Here is a 20,892-nt window from a genome sequence, read left to right as displayed (position 1 = left end):
CTCCCTCTCCCCCTGCTTCTCCCTCTCCCACTCCCCCTGCTTCTCCCTCTCCCACTCCCCCGGCTTCTCCCTCTCCCACTCCCCCTGCTTCTCCCTCTCCCACTCCCCCTGCTTGTGTTCCCTCTCTCGCTGGGTCTCTCTCTATCAAATAAATAAATAAAATCTTAAAAAAAAAAAGAGTAGAGGCTGTGCCTAAGGCTTACCTGTTTCTACCTCAGTGCATCATCCAGAACTTGGCATGCAGGCAGCACTCAATAAGCATCTGCTGAGCCAATGAGCAGTGATCATGTTTACTGGAATTGGGTTTGGTGAAAAGCATTCATCTACAGAATTGAATCAAAACAATACAAAGCCACAGGAGTTCTTCTTAGGGTATTTAAATAATCCCCCCAGATGCTGTATTTAAACTAAATTCCAAATAGCTCTCACTTCATTCTTTTTTTTTTAATTAACAACTCTATAAAAATCCTTTAATGCCATATTTATTTCATCAATGAACTTTGTGCTTTTATAGGAAATACATATATTTTTTATTCCATTCAATGGCAACTTTCTTGTTTAATCCTTAGTAAAATAACATATGGGTTAAACACGCACTCTCTGTATGCACAGAACAGAGATGCATTAATCTTTCTTAATGTCTGTTAATCATCCAGATTGAACCTGAAGACTTGTTTCCTGATCCTTAATGTCTTTCTTTTGAACTTTTATTAAGTAGCAGGAATTTCATGTAAAAACACTCAAATATTAATACTGGAAAGGAAAGTTATATCTGAAAGGATTCATTGTAGTCAGTATATGTGTGGAGGGTTTTTTTGGGGGGGTAAACTCTTCACACACTTCATTGATATTAGTCCAAAGTGAACCCCCAAATGCCATGCTTATGCCTAAGGCAGCAGTCTAAAAGTATGTGTCATCTAGGCATTATCCACAAAGTCTGCTGGAAACAACCCTTCACACCAGCCACTGTTGATGAGGCTAGAGAGCGCTCTGCCATGTTGCAAGTGCTCCAGAATTACCAGGTTTTATTCTCACACGCCCACAACCATGAAATCTCTTACTTTAAAAGCACAATAATACACTGTTGATTCTTCATGTTCACTGTGCATGTATTTCATATAAATAATGTTTCTCTCCTGGGGCGCCTGGGTGGCTCAGACGGTGAAGCGTCTGCCTTCGGCTCGGGTCATGATCCCGGGGTCCTGGGATCGAGCCCCGCATCGCGCTCCCTGATCCACGGGAAGCCTGCTTCTCCCTCTGCCTGCCGCTCCCCCTGCTCGTGCTCTCTCTCTCTCTCTCTAACAAATAAATAAAATCTTTAAAAAAAAAATAATGTCTCTCTCCTGCCTCCCTGCCTCTAAGTTCCATCCGCGTGGGTCCCACACAGGCTCCCAAAGCCTGAAGAGTCCGTCTCCGTGACCTTCCCTTACCTATTCCTCCTCTCCTATTGCCTAGCCTGTTCTGGATATAAATAGCCCCCAGACAATGAACAGAAACCTGTCACCCTCGAGTCAGGGTTTAAACACCCCTTCTCCCATTCCTTTACAGTCTGCTGGTGGGAGGGCTCGCGCAGTTCAAAGATCCGGCACAAAAAGGAGACCCTGGATGCCTTTGATTTACTGATTCCTGAAACTTTATTCTCCTGTGTGCCAGACAGTGAAATGGACGATGAGGATGCTTGGCTGCACTAAATACAGCAAGCACGCTCACATCCAAAAATGTCAGATATGTACATAAGTAAGTACCCTTATAGGCTTTATGATGGACATGTGGGATAAATAAAGGAGTAGCCAATTCTCCTTGGGGAGTGTTGGGGTCCAGAAAGGTGCAGAGTGATGTAGTCCCCCCCCCGCCCCGTACACCCACCCACGGTCCAGGCAAACATAACTGTGCTGCATCTGAAAGAATTAACCACAAGGATTAATACTGCTAAGGCATTCACCACTGGATGAATAAGCTAATATTTTAAAAAAGTAATTATTTCACTCTCAGGCCTCTAAATTGGAGAGTTTACTCTAAGCCCTCATGGGATCGGCCAATGCAGACCTCAAGTTCAGAGCTCAGTGAAGAGGCGGAGGCAGTAAACGTATATTTACAGGTCTTTGACACATAAGCAGCAATTGACACTTTGGATAAAACTAAGATCTACCAGAGATTATCAGTGAGAAAAGTGAGACGATAAGGCTGAGGTCAGAGCCTTAAAAAACATACCAGTATTTACAGGGCAGATAGTGAGATGAAGACCCAGCTGAGGAGACAAAAAATAAGAGTGTGCTCAATGACATAAGAGAACAAAATCTATGTCAATGTCTGTGTTCAATGTCAAAATCTGTGTTCAATGTCATATTTCAATAGCCATACATACCCTTCTATTTAAAACATTTTAAGTTCATATATATAGACATAGATATAGATAAAACTATATAATGTTTCTATACATATCTCCCCACAAAATATTGCAATTGTAGCACTTACTGGGTTGGAATACATTTTTTATCTTTGAGTGCTCTTTCTGTACTAACAAAATCCCTACTACATTCTAAGATCTTTGCTCCTCCTTTCATTATTCATAATGGTTACAGGGACAATAACACATAAGATACACTTTTTAAGGCCTTCTCTAATCTTGCTCCTCTAAAGAACCTAAAACAAGTACTGTGTTATTTCCGGCTTTATTTCTATCACCATTCCAGACCTGGCACTTAGGAGCAGTTAAGGCAAAGGAGAGACAGTGTCAAGCCGAGGGAAGACAATGTTTCAAGATGAGACCAGCCCATCAGAGTGATGTCACAGGGACATCACCACAGTGACGTCAACCCAGAGCAGTTCAGTAGAGCCACGGGAGTGACTGCATGTCACAGTAGGTAAGGCAGAGGAGAGAAGGAGGAGACAGTGAGTCATGGTGAAACTGAAGATGCTTATGTGGTGATAAAGTAGAAAAATAGTAAAACAGCTTGTGTACATTGTGGGAGGGTGCAAGGAAACTTGACCACACATGTTGGCTGAGGAGATGGAGCCAGTAAGAAGGGCAAATTTAAAGACAGAAGAGTAGTAAGCTGTGGGTTTAGGTCATGGGACTGAAGGAGTCAGCAGCTTTGTCCACAGGAAAGAGACCCTAACCACAAACCCTCATGCACAATGGATTGGAACAGAGTCTGACTTAAAAGAGCACTTCGGCCTCCCTGATCCTGACACAGTATTAATGCTGATACCAAGTTTAAGTAGTGATCGTTGTTTAGCAACTACACCATTTGTTGAAGCATTAGCTGTGTTCATTTAAACCAGTTAGACAATACAGGCACAGATATAGACATATACATCCATCCATCCATCCATCCATCCATCCATCCATCCATCCACCTATCCATCTATCCATCCATCCATCCACCTATCTATCCATCCACCTATCTATCCATCTACCTATCCATCCATCCATCCATCCATCTACCTATCTATCCATCCACCTATCTATCCATCTACCTATCCATCCAATCAGCTAGCTAGCTAGCTAGCTAGCTAGCTATCTATCTAGCTAGCTAGCTATCTATCCAATCATCCATCCATCCATCCATCCATCTATCCATCCACCTATCTATCCATCTATCTATCCATCCAGTCAGCTATCTATCTATCTAGCCAATCATCCATCCATCCATCCATCCATCCATCCATCCATCCATCCATCCATCCATCCATCCATCGTGGTATGAGCTGTTGTTAATCCAAGTTACTCCATTCTGTAATTATGTAGTTGCTCTTGTTTTCTAGCCAAAGAATGATATTTTTCACTTATTCCTGTTGAATTTCATAGAATCAGCCCATCATTTCCACCTAAGAGCATGTGGATTTTCTAATTCAGTAGTCAGCAAACTACAGCCTGTAGACCCACTGCCTGTTTCTGCAAGTAACACTTTATTGGAATTAACACAGCCACACTTGTTCTTCTATGTAATTTCATGGCTGCTTTCACACTACAATGGTCAAGTCAAGTCATTGCAACAGAGACCTTATAGCCTGAAAGCCTAAAATATTTAGTATCTGGCCCTTTAGAGCAAAAGCCTGCCTCTCTGCATCTACTCCAACTCTCTAACTATTCTTTACAGCTAAAATACCCAAGTTTAGCAGATGTGTTTTCTATGTCTTCACTCAAGTTATTAAGAATTCTGACCCCAATATGGTCTAATCCAAAGTGCCAATAAAGTTCCTCTTCATCTCCCTCTTGACAAACACAAATCTACCACCAAAAGAATGATAATATGTTTATTATCATGCAGGCTACAATCATTCTTTTCCACAATGTTGTCACAGAAATGCCAATTTTCTGGTTGAGATCCATATATACTTAAGCTAATACCACTCTCAGTTCAGGATACTGGTAAACCCACCAAACACATTATCTAAACTTTCCTTTATGACTCAAGGACATAATTTTATTTCATTTATTTAATTTCTTTAGAGAGAAAAAGAGGGAGCATGCTTGCAAGGGGGATAGGGACGGGCAGAGGGAGAGAGAGAGAATCCCAAACAGACTCCCTGCTGAGCGCAGAGCCAGATGCTGGTCTTGATCTCACAACCTTGAGACCATGTCCTGAGCAGAAATCGAGAGCTGGACACTCAACCGACTGAGCCCCCAAGGCGCCTTAATCAAGGACATGATTTTAAAAATCAGCAACGTCACTGGGCTGTAATATAGTAATTCCCTAGTGACATCTGGAGCGAGGCATGTCTTAGCCCATTCAGAATGCTGCAATGAAATACCAGAGACTGAGTGGGTTTTAAACAATAGAAGTTTATTCCTCACAGTTCTAGAGGCCAGAAGTCCAAGATCAAGGCCTGGGCAGATCCAGTATTTTTTGCTGTATCCTCACATCGCAGAAAGGGTGAGGGATGTCCCTGGTGTCCCTTGGATAAGGGCACTAATGCCATTAATAACCTCCCAAAGGCTCCACCTCCTGATATCATCACACTGGGAGTTAAGATTTCAATGTATAGGGCGCCTGGGTGGCTCAGTTGGTTGGGCGACTGCCTTCGGCTCAGGTCATGATCCTGGAGTCCCGGGATCGAGTCCCGCCTCGGGCCCCTTGCTCGGCAGGGGGTCTGCTTCTCCCTCTGACCCTCCCCCCTCTCATGTGCTCTCTCTCATTCTCTCTCTCAAATAAATAAATAAAATCTTTAAAAAAAAAATTTTTTTTAAAGAAATTTTTATAAATGAAAACTTTGGGTATTTCTCTAATGTTTACCAAGATTGTTTTTCTTTACAAGCATATTAGATACAATTTTCTTACTGAATTACATCCAGGATGTTAATGACTTTTAAAACTTAGGTCATTAAAAAATTATTTTTACGGGCGCCTGGGTGGCTCAGTTGGTTGAGCGTCTGCCTTCGGCTCAGGTCATGATCCTGGAGTCCCGGGATTGAGTCCCGCATCGGGCTCCCTGCTCGGCGGGGAGTCTGCTTCTCCCTCTGACCCTCCCCCCTCTCATGTGCTCTCTCTCTCTCTCATTCTCTCTCTTTCAAATAAATAAATAAAATCTTTAAAAAAAAAAAAAAGTTAGAGTCCTAGGGCGCCTGGGTGGCTCAGTTGGTTGGGCGACTGCCTTCGGCTCAGGTCATGATCCTGGAGTCCCGGGATCGAGTCCCGCATCGGGCTCCCTGCTCGGCGGGGAGCCTGCTTCTCCCTCTGACCCTCCCCCCTCTCATGTGCTCTCTGTCTCTCTCATTCTCTCTGTCTCAAATAAATAAAATCTTTAAAAAAAAAAAAAAGATTTCAATGTATGAATTCTGAGGGGACACAGACATTGCAGGCAGGAACTTTTCTGGCCTTATTCAATAAGAAGCCTAAGCTAGCTATGCTTGCTTAGATCTTATGAATGCTTTCCAAGGCGTGGAAATACCAAGAGGCAGAAAAACTACTAGCTGTCAGTTATCCATACCAACAGCGTGCGTAACTCGAACCAGTCTTGTTCTCTATTCCAATATCACGCTCCTATTCTGCTATGGATGTAAAAACCACCAAAACAAGTGGGATGGAATTAGATGGAAAGTACAGGCGAAGGGTCTTTCAGTGTCTACCACATGAACTTATAAACTGCAACACTGATATTGGCTTTTAAGGGGATTTGCTGCATACTTAACTGGTTCATTTGGTTGCATTTTACATAGTAGAGGTTGCTGAAGAGCTAAAGTCTGTAAAAGTGGGCTGTTACTGAGCCGCTGGGGTGGCTCATTTGGTTAAGCATCCAACTCTTGATTTCCGTAGGAGTCATGATCTCTGGGTCATAAGATTGAGCCCCACGTCGGGCTCCAGGCTCCGCAGGGAGTCTGCTTAAGATTCTTTCTCTCTCTCCCCCCTCCCCCACTTATGCACTCCCTCTCTAAAATAAATAAATAAATAAATAAATAAATAAATAAATAAATAAATAAATAAATCGAATCTTTAAAAAATAAAAGTGGGCCGTTGCTACATTGCTTATTGCATGTCTCAGTGAAAGGCAGAACCTGTTGGGTCTGAAATGACTTGTTCAAAACTAACACGGCATATTATCCAGCATGCCCAGCAGTCCCAGGAAGGCCTGCTGGCCTCCAAATTCCAGAAATCAAGAATCCTATGATACAAGATTCCAAATCATGTCTGGCTCACTTTTGCAGGCAAAGCGCTGTCTAACGCTCTGTCCTCATCAACACTCTACCAAAAAAGTGCTCAAGGGAAAAACCTAAAATCAGAAAACACCCCTCCTCATACGAAAGACAACTCCTATGTCTGTAGCAGGCTGTTTCTGGAGACACCTGTCTCCCAATTACACAAAAACCACTAACCTGCACACAGCACAAAGCACAAAAAAGCACAGTATTAATCTATGAATATTAAAACTAATATATTGATGTCAGCATACCACGGGACAGAGCAGAGCAAAGATATATTATTATACACATCACCAATGCATGTAAAAACAAGGCATACTTCATTCTTATTCTGGAAAAAAGTCCTTGGAAGAAAATATTTCTTCCAGTATGTGCCCTTGTGCACGTTAGTGTCTCATGGGCTTATTCCTTTATTCATGACTTACATTTGGTCCTGAAATACAGTGTGGGGAGGGGGAACATTTTTTTTTGGACGCAGTATTTGTCTTGGATTCTTTCTTTTTGGCTATTATGTATTATCCCCCTGTACCTTTTTGCCCAAACCGTCCTTCACATAAGAGTCAATGTAAAAATGTTCCCTTTTAAATTGCATTAATTCTGAAATATGGAAGTTTGAAATACCTTAAAACGTGGTAAACACCCCAGACAGGTTGCTTTCCCTCTCTACATGATCTGAACGAGACCTCAGGTACAGGGAGCAGAATCTCGCATCTGGCATGCTGAGCCACAGCGGGGACACCCAGGGTGAGGGGACTTCAGTGACGTCCCAGGACACCGGCAACTCACATCTGGAAATTTCACGCTAGGAAAACCAGTCACGTCCACCACAATCATGCTGAAAATTAAGTGGTCCCGTGTTCATGTCCCAGGGGCAGCGGAGGTATAGGGAGACTGCTCCCGATCACATCACTGGCCTGGCTGACTTTCTCAGGAACGTTGGCAGTCAGTATTCAAACACAGCACAGGCCCTATCTTTCTCCAAACTCACTCTTTGGGTGGCTTCTCACCACCCTACAAATAATGGCCGAACTCCCTAACATCACTTCCCAGGCCTTTACTTAGTGGACACCTGATGGCTACGTTCTCACCTCCAAATCTTGGCAAGGGCTGTCTCCCACTGGCAATCTCCACCCTCCTTCCTCACCGCCCCCAATTTCTAACTCCTACTCACCCTTCATTCCCCAGTTTAGACACCACTTCCTCCAGGAAGCCTTCCCCAATCCCTCAAATCTCCATTAGGTGCTCCTTGCGAATTCCCATACCCCTGTGCATTTCCTCCATAAAAGCAAATATCACACTACATTGGGCCTTCACACTTTTCTAATTGCAAAATAAATCCTTTTCAAATAAAACTCTTCTGATGGATTCAAATATGTGAAGCAAAAATGTAGAGACGTGTGTGAAATAGTTCTGTTGAAGAAGGGGCGGGGAATCCTGGGACTCTCCCGAATGCACCTGAAAGACAACAAACAGTACCACACTGGCACGAAGTATGCTTTTGTCTCTATTGTCCAGGAGACTATAGGCTGGAAGAAGGCAGGAACCATGCATGTTTTATTCATAATGTGCTAGATAACTCTGCATCCAGCACAGCAACTGGCAAAGATTAGAGATACAATAAATAATTGCCACAGAGATGAATAAGTAACAGCGGGGGTCAGCAGCAGAGCTCAGGACAAAGAACTATTTGTACATTCATTTTCAAACTTCCATGTTTAGAGGACAGTCCAGACCAAGGAAGGAACGAACTAAAAGGAGACAACCTTAAAAAAGGACAGAGAGCTCAAACGTGATCCACTTCCACCTTAAGCCCTCTGACTCCTTTGTGAGAGACAAATCATTACCTAAAGGACAGGGCATAGATGAGCTAGGGGCAGCCACACCTGGCTCACTTAAAAGATGTTCACATTTTAATATAAAGAAGAATTTTATTAATGCTTAGGAAGTACCTTTTTAAGCTAATCAGATCAATTCAGCTGGGAAAGTTGAAGAGTAGTTCCAGAAGGGAGATGATGTGCATTATGACTCAACTCTCAAGGACAGACACATAAATACACACATCCTTCCAGACTCAGAATGACGGGGTTGAGACCACGCATACTCAAGAGACCTGTGTGACAGCATGCTTATCACTGGTCAGTAAAGATCAATGACTCTGGGTACTGCTCCACTGGTTGACCATACTGTTCTGAAACAATAAAGTTTTGCTCTCGTTGCTTGAAGGGAAATCCCATAAACAAAAATCAACACCATTACCATAACTCACAACCTAGTGGCATTTCCTCCTATAGAGTGTACGTCCACCCTTTTAAACTCGTCTCTTTAGAAGAATCTATATTAAATACTATAACCCATGGCAGCAAGTCATAGCCATGTTAACATTTAAAATACATAATCACCACGATGCTCTATGAGATGATGAAACTTTAATGCCCTTAGAGTCGAACAGAAAATATAAACCCAGAAGAACATAAGACCTGACACTAACCTGATTCTCAGCTTTCCAACACTTTAAAAATAACTTGTTTATTGTAAATAATGCTGCAATATACAGAACACATATCCTATATATAGGGGTGCATACAGAGGATACCGTATGTCCGTGTTACTTCAAAAAAACAAATAAACCCTAATAATTTGTTTACATTGTCCTCTGTTTTGTCGCCTTTTCTAACAGATCTAATCTTTGTCATCACTGACGACAGAAACCCACATTATCTAAGAAACAAGGTTGACTCCTTAAAGATCTAAGACCACAATTAGTAAACCTGCAGGCCTATGACTAGATAATGATAATGTAACAGACCATTCAAGTATCGGCATATTAAGCAAACAAACAACATTAAATTCAGAATCATTTCCCACCAGCACCTGAAAGTGACACAGAAAACAACAAAAGGTCAAGAAAAGGAAGAGTGCATCTGTATCCCCAATGCCCGCACCCCAGCAGGAAGTTCTGTCTAGCTCGATCTTAAAATAAGTAAGTAATACTGTCAGTTAATTGCTACCTTACACTTCTTGATCTACACTCTGAGCAACACCAGTTGTGACCAGTTATTACAAAAGCACCAACCATGCAGGCACTAAGACAAGAATATGGGAATTCTGCTGCTAAATTAAGACTTTCCTCGTGCTGGAGGCAGAGCAGGAATGGGTATCAAGAGTAAATCAGTTAAAAATAATAAATACGATATAAGGAAGTATAAATAATCAACTAAGTTTTGCAAACGATACTTTTATCCTTCTTAGCTGCAGAATCTAGTTTCCTCCTGGAGACAGGGACCAAATTCAACCACCACTGGGTCACCCTGAGCCCTTCTGCAGGTGCTGGGAAGGGGTCTGCAGATAACCCCTTTACAATAAAAACATATTGTGATGGAGAGTTCTGGAAGGCCAGGAGACAGCAGCAGACCGGCCCCCTACACTGGGTAGAAGGAGATTATCATTGATCGATTCTAACACTTCTATACCATTTCTAGCTATTCCAGCTATCTGGAGCTATGAGGGACAGGTAGAATAAAAACAAGGCTTCTGTGTGTCAGGCTGGACAGGATCCATCACATCGCATGCCCATGACAGGATGCCTGCCCTGTTTGTTCTTGACTCAAGCATTAAGTGGCAGCTAACAGGGTCAGTGGGAACAAACTGATGCACTCAACTGTGAATGAAGATAGTTCCATCATTAGATACCGATTTCTAAAACCCCTATTCAAGGGTCATGGCTAATTTTTTATTGTGACTTCCTACCACTTGTAGTAGGAGGGCCCGATCTTCTGAGGACCCTAAATTAATGTTTGGAAACTTCTATCTTCTGTATTTCTCCTTATTACATTCCATGCCCATGTCCTCTCCAGGATTACACCCTGTCTTAACATGACAATCAAAAGAACAAGATTATTGTTTTCATTAATAAAGGAACTTTGGGGAAACCAGTTAAAAATGTCTGGAATCAGAACAAGGGTTTTAATTTAATACATTATTACTTTCTCTCAACAGCCCAACTGTTGTGATTAAGATTTTCCAGATGATGTCTAGACTTTTTCAAAGAACCTTTATTCTTACCCCCTCAGCAAAACCCTATGGCAGTGTTTCTTAATTTTTTTTTTTTCATCATCATCATTCCTCCTTTCAAGAGCCTGTTTAGACTTTTTTTTCCTAATCATGTCTCCACCCTATGAAATGTTAACACTACAGATACACTGTCTACCTCTTTATATATACTGGCCCTTTGGAGGACCACAAACCATTGTAGTATTTAAGATTTTTTCACCCTCTAAGATCTGATTTTGCTACTTTGGGGCAATTTTGTCTCTCTTTGAGAATGCATGCTCTGTAACACTTAAGAGTAAGATGCCTTTTGAGGGGCTCCTGGGTGGCTCAGTGGGTTAAGCATCTGCCTTCGGCTCAGGTCATGATCCCAGGGTCCTGGGATTGAGCCCCGCATCGGGCTCCCTGCTCCGCGGGAAGCCTGCTTCTCCCTCTTCCACTCCCCCTGCTTGTGTTCCCTCTCTCGCTGTGTCTCTCTCTGTCAAATAAATAAATAAAATCTTAAAAAAAAAAAAAAGAGTAAGATGCCTTTTGAAAATTGCCCAAACTAACAACCCATTATATTAGTTTTTTTACTCAGTATATAACAATTTTTTTAATCTAACCTTTCCCCCCACCTATTTTTGTTTGCAAAATGAGACTGACATTGAGGAAAGTGTTGAGCAATCCAAATTAATCAAAATGTGTGTGCTGTTAGTAATTGCAAAACAGCTTTAACTAAAATATGAATAAATTGATCCAGGTTAGTTTTCAAAATTCTGATAAAATAAAGCCTTTATCATATAGACTAGACAGATGTACAGAGCTTTAACAATGAAAACTAAAAGGAGAGTATTCTTTTAAAAAAATATGAGCTGCATGCCTTGGTTTTAGTTGGAATCTTGGGTTACCAGGCAATGGTTACATACTTTTCACTTTCTGTCCTTGACATCTTGTAACTGATACTTGGGAGGCTAAGGATTACAAAATTATGGCTATGAAGTCATGCAAATTATACATGGCATTTTATTCTACACAGCTGAGAGGGCATATAAAGTGCAAACGTTAACAAATCTAAAAACTCAACTAGGAGAAGATCATCCCTGGAAGAAACATTAATGAGAGAAGCAAAACTATAAAAGTTTGGTCTTGAGCCTAAACCTTTTTTTTAAGTTTTAGTAAGAAAACTCTGTACTTTAACTAAGATGGAGGGCAAGCCACTAGTGGAATATTTTACATAAAAACACTGTGATAAAGTAATTCTGGAAACATAGGGGCATCTTTTGGCCAGGAGGTGACCCTGAGGCTTCCCTGTGCCCTCTCCACATGACTACACCACCTCGTAGGACTCGAGCACACTGAAATCCATAGCGTACTTATCATCAGAAAATATACTAGGTTTTTGTTGTTGTTTCAAAGTTCAAAAGCCTTGCTGTAAAGTCCAAATTAAGGGCATATCAAGAGAGAAACTGATAAGGGAATAAGATGGCTACTGTGAATTTACTGGAGAACATGTACTGTCAACTCAAACAGTGAAGCCATTAAGAACAGCTTGGTGAGCTCTTTGGGGGATGTGTTAGAACTTTCAGCAGGCAGACAGAAAGAAAGGTAGTACTGACGAAGGAAAAAAACAAAAGACTATGGGTCAGTTCAGGTAGATGGTAGAAAGAGCTTCAACTTACTGGCAACATCAGTTGTAGTTGAGAATAAAAGAATAAATCAAGTTCAGATCTTGGTGGTAGCCCAGAAACTAAATAAGCTCAATTAAAGTGTCTGGGACCCATTGACCCAGGTGTCCTCCAGAGCAAAGGAAAACAAACAAGCCTGCTTGGGACGCTGCTTAGGTTAGCTAAGCAGCCTTGCTTCTTGCAACAGTTGAAAGCCTTCTGTGCGGCGAAACTGAGAGCACAAGCCCCGTGCGGTACTGATGAAACCCCAGCTGTCCCGGTCTCCCAGACTCGGAGCTTCCGCACCCACGGGGGAAATTCACTTTGGGGACATAAAGGGCAAACGCTGCACACGGCCATCTCCCCAAAATGAGTAATACGTAAGTTCTCTGTTCCAGATACGACTGCAGGACTGAAGGACATCATTCCCTGTCCTCCTCCTGATACAATAAAAATAAAATAAATCACCCAGAGAAAGCCACTCTGGAGTCCCTCCGCCTATCATAAATGCCCCATCCATCCGAGTTTCCAGCCCAAAAGGTTAAGAGCCTGGCCGAGGGGCGGCTGCAACTCTGCAGCTCCGGGACCCTGGGATCAGCGGCTACAGCACAGAAAGGACTTCTCTGGGGCGCACGGAAATGCCACCCGACCCATGTGATCCCCCCGCCGCCGGCACGCGTCCCCAAGCCCCCAGTCCCATTCCGGAATGGAGACAAGCACGAGACACCCCGCCACCCCGCCCCGCCGCCACGAACGAAGCCTTCACCAGGCTTCATATGAAAAAGTTTTTTTAACAACAATGACAAAAAAAAAAGTGACTTCTTAAAAACAACAACTAAAGAAAATAAAATCTGCATCTCTCACCATCTCGCCTGAGGTTGGCGTTGCGCAAAGCTTTGATGGATGCGCTCTGCGGAGCCGCCGAAGTGTCCCGATAGCTGCAAAAGTTTGCGCAGACCAGAGTGTAGACGAGGCCGAGCGGGCGCATTGGGACCCGCGAGCCGGGGACCGCGTCGCCGCAGGAGAAAGCCGGGGGCCGCCGGGCCGGACGCCGCCTGTCGCCGCCTGCGCTCCCGCGCGAGGGCCGGGCCGCGGAGCTAGTGGCCGCGCTCGGCGCGCACTTCCTGCATGCCCCGCTTTCGGAGCGCGTGTGGGCGCCGCACTTCCTTGTGGAGCCGCAGGCCGAGCGACGGTGGCGGGCCCCACAACAGGTTGACGCTGGTCCGCCCCCTCCGGCGGCCGGCGGCGGCAGCACACGCAGCGGGGCGCGGCGTCCCGGCGGGCGGGCGCGCAGACCCGTGCGTCCTCCGCCGGCCCCGCGGCCCCGAGCGCAGAGGCGCGCGCTGCGCCCCGCCCCCCGCGGGCCCCGGGTGCGGGCGTGGGAGGGGGACCCGGCTCTGGCCACGCGGCCGCCGCTCAGTCGGCGCGGCCCGCCCGCGGGGGAGCGCGGAGCCCGGGGAGAGGCTCAACTCCCAGCACTTCTGCCCAGGCGGCCTGCTGGTCCACCCCCGGGGCAGAACTCCCGCCCTGGTGGGGATGGGGCCTGCAGTTGGGCCGGAATCAGATTCTGCTTATTCAGGATATCACTAGGTGAGAACGCGGGCCAGGGCAAGGTAAGGGAGCGTGATTCTGAGCCCCTTCTGAGCTCCGGTACGGGCCGTGACCTTAGCTGAGTCAAGGTTATTTTCCCACCAGTGGGAGGGGGAACAGAGGTCCTTCTTATCTCAAGGGGCTCTAGTTGTGATGGCCCCATGTGGTGAAGGGTACAAGAAATGGTCAGGGGTGCTCTCCTGTGCCTACGCCCACCCCCTGCACAATAGAAGGGGCTAGAGGTCAGGGTGCGGTTGAGCTAGGGGCACACTGAAAGGTGAAGTTGAGAGACCGTTACATTCTTTTTCTTCAAGGTCCATAGCAAGAGGCAGGGAGCATCAGGCCTTTGGGCCTCCCTCCTCTCAGTATCTGGGAGCCCAGAGGTCCAGAGGAACGGCCTGTGGATTCTAGGAACTTCTGCATCATGCAGCTATCTCCCCGGGGTAAGGAACTGTATTTGGAACAGCAGTAGGTCTCGGCTCTGCTGCTTACTGGCTTTGTCACCTTGAGCGAATCACTTGACCTCTTGAGCCTCAGTGTCTTTACTTAGGAAAGGAGGGTAGCAACTTTTAGTCTGTATGGTTGTGGAGACAATTATATGAAATAATTTTGGTATTCAGCTTTGTAGCTGAATTAAAATCCAAATTTACATAATTTCTCAGCTGCTCATTGATGAGAACTAAAAGAGACATTTACTAGTAGTCTCTTTTAGGCCTTCCAGCCCCTGAAAGTCTGGGGTATGAGAAGTCAGTGATACCCAGATAAAGAGAGCCGGGAGCAGCTGAGAAGGGTACAAATTTCGGGAAGAAAGACATCTGACAATTACACTGACCAACATGGACTAGGATACCTGTGTTCTTTCCATATACGCAAAGATTCATGTGGTTCATCCCCTGGCATTTTGTCTAAAACAGTAGTTCACAAACTGCAGGTTTGTGGGTTGTGAAGTCAATTTCAAGACCAACATGATTACTTTTTTTCTATTAATACTTTATTTTTACAGAGAATTTTTAGGTTCACAGCAAAACCCAGTGAAAATTACGAAAATGTCCCATATGCACTTTGCCCAAACACAGGGGTAGCTTCTGCCATCATCAACAGGGCTGACCACAGTGGTGTATTTGTTACAGCTGATGATCATACGCTGACACATCATAATCACCCATATATTTTAATGAGAGTCAGAGACTGATAAGACAGACTAATTAAAGTATATTATACCATTTTTAAAAAGTGATTGAAAATGCTCATTAAATTTCAGACCTAGCCCCTGAAATGAGAATATAGGAAAAATGGAAAAAAAATGTGCAAGTGGTTTATGTTGTAAAAGTATCAAATGCTAAAGAGGATCATTTATCATAATATATAAAATACTGAATTTAAAGTATTCAAAGTAGTGTTGCCCAAGATACTAATACTGTGTACTGTGTAAAGGCATTGTAAATTCATAATGTCAAATATTTTAGTTGAGAATAGTAAAGGATGTCACATGGAATCTGCATTTTTTGATCTTTAATGTCAGTAAATACCCAAGGTCAATGATAAAACCAAAAAACTGGGGTGCCTGCATGGCTCAGTTGGTTAAGCATCTGCCTTCAGCTCCGGTCATGATCCCAGGATCCTGGGATCGAGTCCTGCATCAGGCTCCCTGCTCAGCGGGGAGTCTGCTTCTCCCTCTGCCTCTGCCCTCCCCCTGCTTATGTTCGTTCTCTCTCAAATAAATAAAATCTCTGAAAAAAAAGAGTAGGGAGCTGTACGTAACCAACTCTTCTGAATCTGGTTTTCAATATTACCTAATTAATTCTTACAAATGAGGTTGATTACACCAACTAATGTATCATTGCACACAGAAGAGGCACTTGAGGAAGATATATTGAGAGACTGAGGAAGGTCTGGTAACAAGATTAAAGATAAGATGATTCAATTTTCTTTTTACCTGTATCTTAAACTAACTTAGCAAAACACTGAATTTGACATCATGTTTTTAAATGCTTACAGGCCAGTTAGAAGAACGTGAGGGAACATAAAGAAGTCAGATTTATAAATACTTATTACTGTTCAGAATAAATCAACTATTCTATATTTAGCCATTGTTCAATGACATTCATATAACTATAAAAGATACTTCTGTTTAGAAAACATTTTTAAATATGAGAGCAATTTATAATAGGTCCATGCAAAGTGACATTTATCCCAAACATATATATTCTCACAGTAATGATTTGCTAAAAGGGTAGGTTAGAATGTGACACGATTTTTTATCATATATTCTTTTCCTTACATAAATAGAACACAAGAATGGTGTTTTCCACTACATTTTCAAATATGCTTCTTTCAGGAATTCATAAAAGTCACAGTGGAAAAGGAACGAAATGGGGCGTGTCTCATTTCTGCAAGTGGCTCATACCAGTATCTTTTTTTTTTTTTTTAACTAAACTTCTCCCAGCCTTTAACTTATAACTCAGTGCAGGACCTTTCTCTTGACTATAGACATCATGTTATGAAGCCTACTCTCTTCAAAGAGGACATCCCTGGGTTAGTCATCCTCCACTCACCGATCTCAGAAAAAGCAGAACACTCTGACATAAAATCCTAATTTCTGCTCTGCGAATAGACTACTGATCTTTGGCAGTATTGAAGTTCATGGGACGTAGATCTGTTCCTGCAAAAGGAGAGTGTTATAGTAGATGACCTTCAAGAATTCTTTTGGAAATCTATTTTGTTTAATTTGTTAAACCTCATCATCATCTCTCTCTCTAAAACCATAGTCTACATATGTAGCTTTATCAAGTTCAAATGCATTTAAATAGTTTTTAGAAATTGTGAGTATATACAAGAATACAACATACAGGAAAGTTTTCTACATATTTTAATGAGCTGACATTTGGAATTTCAATCACTAATATATACGGTAGTCCCTTCTGCTTATCTGTGGCTTCGCCATCAGCTGTTTCAATTACCAGTGGTCAACCGAAGTCCAGAGACTGTGATTGTCCTTCTGACGAATCTTTCAAAGGTCAATCGTAGCCTAGCTCTACGTCACAGTGCCCCGCATCCCTCATGCACCTTGCGTCCCCTCAGCTCATCATCTAGGCACTTGATCATCTCCTATCCTCATAAAAAGGGTGAGTCCAGTAAGATATTTTGATAGAGACAGAGAGAGATCACATTCCCATAACTTTTATTATGGTGTCCTATTATAATACTTCTATTTTATTATTATTGTTGTTAATCTCTTACTGTGCCTCATTTATAATTAAACTTTAACGTAGGTATGTACGTATAAGAAGAAACAGTATTTATAGGGTTCAGTACTCTCTGTAGTTTCAGGCACCCACTGGGGTCTTGGAACTTATCCCTTGTAGATAATGGGAGGACTCCTGTAATAAACTGATTAAAAAGGTTGGCTTATCATCTAATATTAATAGTTACTTTTGTTTTCAAAATTATATTTTCTTTAGAGAATCAGTGATTCTAATGCATAAAAATATAGAGAGCGGGGATATGTTTTAGTGGTGGGAATAACTGAGGAGATTAACTACAGTTGATTAAAATTGTGACAGATTCAGAGAAGAGACAAACTCTGGTGTTTTAAGACAGTTAGCAAAATGATTTTGACCTATGATTTGGCTCAGAAAAACTGGATTAAACTCAGTTGATTTTGTAATTGAATAAAAGATAGTGTTTGAATGGTTGGTGCCAAAAACTGAAATTAAATATTCATGAGATGACAAACCATGGTAAGTTTTCTAAATAGTTCCAAATGATTCGAAAGACCCAGAATATCAACATGATTACAGAATATTTTATATCAGGTATGTGCAAAATGTGCCATTAAATTATGTTTACTCATTGACAAGAAGCACATCATTTTTCAACCCATTCAATGAGTGTCTTTTAACATTTTCCTTTTGTTAAATTCTGTCATATTTTTAACTGACTCGTTTGCTACATGTAGCATAGTTTTCCTTTTGTCTCCATTATTATTAACAGTAAAATAATGTAGACTTTTTTTTTTTATTCTTATGTTAATCCCCATACATTACATCATTAGTTCTAGATGAAGTGTTCCATGATTCATTGTTTGTGCATAACACCCAGTGCTCCATGCAGAACATGCCCTCCTCAATACCCACCACCAGGCCAACCCATCCTCCCACCCCCCTCCCCTCTAGAACCCTGTTTGTTTTTCAGAGTCCATCGTCTCTCATGGTTCGCCCACCCCTCCGAATAATGTAGACTTTTTAAAGCACCTTTTCTTAAAAGTATCACATTCTCTGTAAAAAGTGTAGAAATGACTGAAATTAGGGCTCTTAGGAGGACTGAAACTTACTGATTTATTTAATTTCTTTCAAAATAGCATTAATCTTTTCCTCTTTTCAATTCTTGGTGGGGGAGCCCATGCTCTGAGCATGGCCCTTCCTCAAGAGGCGATGGTACTGAGTTCCTTCTCGTCAAGGACTTTTCTTTAAAATTATAATTGCAATGGCCCATACTAAATGTATAGCAAAAAATACAACTGTTAGATCTACTTGATCAACTCAAATGCAAGCCGATTTCTATTTTCTGAAGAAAATTCTTATACATAGTAATACAATCATAAGTCCAGGTGTGTTCAGTTTATCCTACACGCTTATGCTCTGTACATAATACATGTATGCGGTCACCACATGCTGTCTAGATTCCCACCCAGCAGTGTCAGGTACGGTTTCTCCAGCCAACCTGCTGGCATGTTTTGAGCACTAACTTCCAGATTCGATCTTTAAGAACTGGTTGTGGTGAGACTATCACCTTGACTTTTTGACAACTAACAGACCCAGTCAGTCAATCAGCTAGTCTGTCCTGTCAAGCATTAGTTTCCTTTTACTCCATTGAATAAACCATTGATTCAGCTTAATAGAATGAGTCACTGAGTTATATGTCTGTCATGGAAAAGAATCCCTATATCTAATTTTTCTTCAGCTTAGTTACATGTTTTATTTCTATTTATCCATTCTCGAGCTGCATTATCTAAATTTAAGGTTTCAAAGATGAATATGTTGCATACACTGCAGAACTCCTTCCTTAATTGATCTGGGATGTCTGCCAGTCTCCTTTAGAATTCTGCACTTTTATCTTCACAAGATGCGCTTATATCCAGTGAACTGTCATACTTTGAGTTCTCTTCATTTCCTGAGCAACAAATTGGTATTCAGTTCCCTTTCCTTGAGTGAGAATTTTAATCCAATCAAGAAAATATTTCTCTATATTTATGTCCTGTGGAATTTCATATTATACATTTATTATTTTCCATTGAGCCCATTTTGAATTTATTAATGACAGTATTTAAAACTTGAGTATTTAACCCTTAGTAATGACCAGATTCTTTATTCTTAGCCAACTAATTTCACCATTTGGATGTGTAATTCTCCTCCATCAAGGAGTTGCTTTTGAGGGTTTGAGACTGAGGCCATCTTTTGTGTTCTAAAATCTCGGTTATCTTTCCTGATTTCCCTTCTTACATCTTCTCTACTGAAGAAATAGCAGTGCACCGTGGAAGAGAAAAAAGTATTGAAAGTGTTGCAGAAAATGAATAATAAAATTTACTTTTTATAAAATTTTTTTATTTTGAGACAGAGAGAGCATGAGTGGGGCAAGGGACAGAGGCAGACAGAGAATCTCAAGCAGACTCCTGGCGGAGAGCAAAGCCCGACATGGGGCTCCATCCCACGACCCTGAGATCATGACCTGAGCCAAAAGCACAAGTCGGACGCTTAACTGACTGAGCCACCCAGACGCCCCCACAGTTTACTTTCAATAAGCTAACTTATGGTAGAAATAAATCACATCATTAGACGCTGACCCTGATTTTTCTCGTCGATTTTTTTTTCTTTTGAGGCCATAAGGAATTTGTTTCCCAAGTGAAGACAGGAAGAGTCCCTCATTTGAAAATTTTAAACTTCTACCAAGGTGAGACTGTTTTGACAACAGGTAGACACTATTCACCAGTCTTATCAACATATTTTTGCAAATATTTTTTTAATCTGATTAATTGAAGAATCCTGAAATATAATCTAATGTGGCATCTTTGCCAGATCATGACCTGTTTTTCACGATTGTATTTTTTGTGTTTGAGCCTAGGCTACTTGCCAAGCTATGAAAAGGCACTGCTAGTTCACGCTGTGGGTTGGCCATTTCCGCTTTTGAGTTGGCTGGGGTGAAACTCCAGACCTCTCAGGAAGGTTTGAAGGAATCAGCAACCCTTGCTGACTTATGTAGCCCAATCGATGAGATGCCATCTTGCGAATGGACTGGACAACGTGAAACAATAAAAAGAAGCGTGACAAAGAAAGGATGTGGGAGACCATAGGAAAGAAGTAGATCATTTCAAGGGAACAAAGGCAAATTAAAAAAAAAAATCTGTCCAAATTATAGTTCTAACATAAATGGCTTGGCTTTAAAATCTGCCTGGGCGCCATGTGTAAATGTAGAGAAACTAATATGCATACTGATGAGGCCACAGGAACAGTGGAGCATCTGCCGAGAACCTGTCCTAATGATTATGAAGATAAAAACGCGAGAGTGGAAGTGGAGGGAGAACTGGGTAGGGGTGAAGGGTGCAGAGAGACACACAGATGATCTGCATGTGCTTGAAGACCTACTATATGGAAAATGGTTTATATAAATAAACCATCCCTGCTCTATAAAACATTTAGAACTAGGGACATTCTAATTCATACCATATTTAAAAAAAAAACACAAAAAACCTAGTTTGACCTGTTTAAAAATAGAATGAATTGTATCTTAGGACAGGAGTTGTTGTTGTTTAAATTACTAAAAGCATTATCGTGGGGACTGTTTTAACAACAGGAGCATTAAAAATGAAGTTACTTCACTAAGGAGAAGTTTTGAAAGGCCTTAAAAGTTTTTTCCCCAACTGTAGGATATTGTACTTTTATGGTTATATCTCCCCCAAGATTATCTAGT

At 42.1% G+C, this 20,892-nt stretch overlaps 1 protein-coding gene across 2 annotated transcripts in view; it reads right to left on the bottom strand.

The window, feature by feature from the left end:
• PDGFD (platelet derived growth factor D) overlaps nt 1-13,339 on the bottom strand; it is a 211,417-nt gene extending 198,078 nt beyond the window's left edge. For both annotated transcript variants that reach the window (XM_006729210.3, XM_006729211.3), the window contains exon 1: nt 13,201-13,339. In XM_006729210.3, coding sequence (XP_006729273.1) covers nt 13,201-13,324 — 124 coding nt within the window. In that variant the 5' untranslated portion in view covers nt 13,325-13,339. The remainder of the gene's footprint in view (nt 1-13,200) is intronic.
• Between the last annotated feature and the right edge of the window lie 7,553 nt (nt 13,340-20,892).

Source organism: Leptonychotes weddellii, chromosome 11, assembly GCF_054177405.1.
Source record: "Leptonychotes weddellii isolate Sample4059 chromosome 11, ASM5417740v2, whole genome shotgun sequence".
Lineage (NCBI taxonomy): Eukaryota > Metazoa > Chordata > Mammalia > Carnivora > Phocidae > Leptonychotes > Leptonychotes weddellii.
This window is presented reverse-complemented; position numbering and strand designations above follow the sequence as displayed.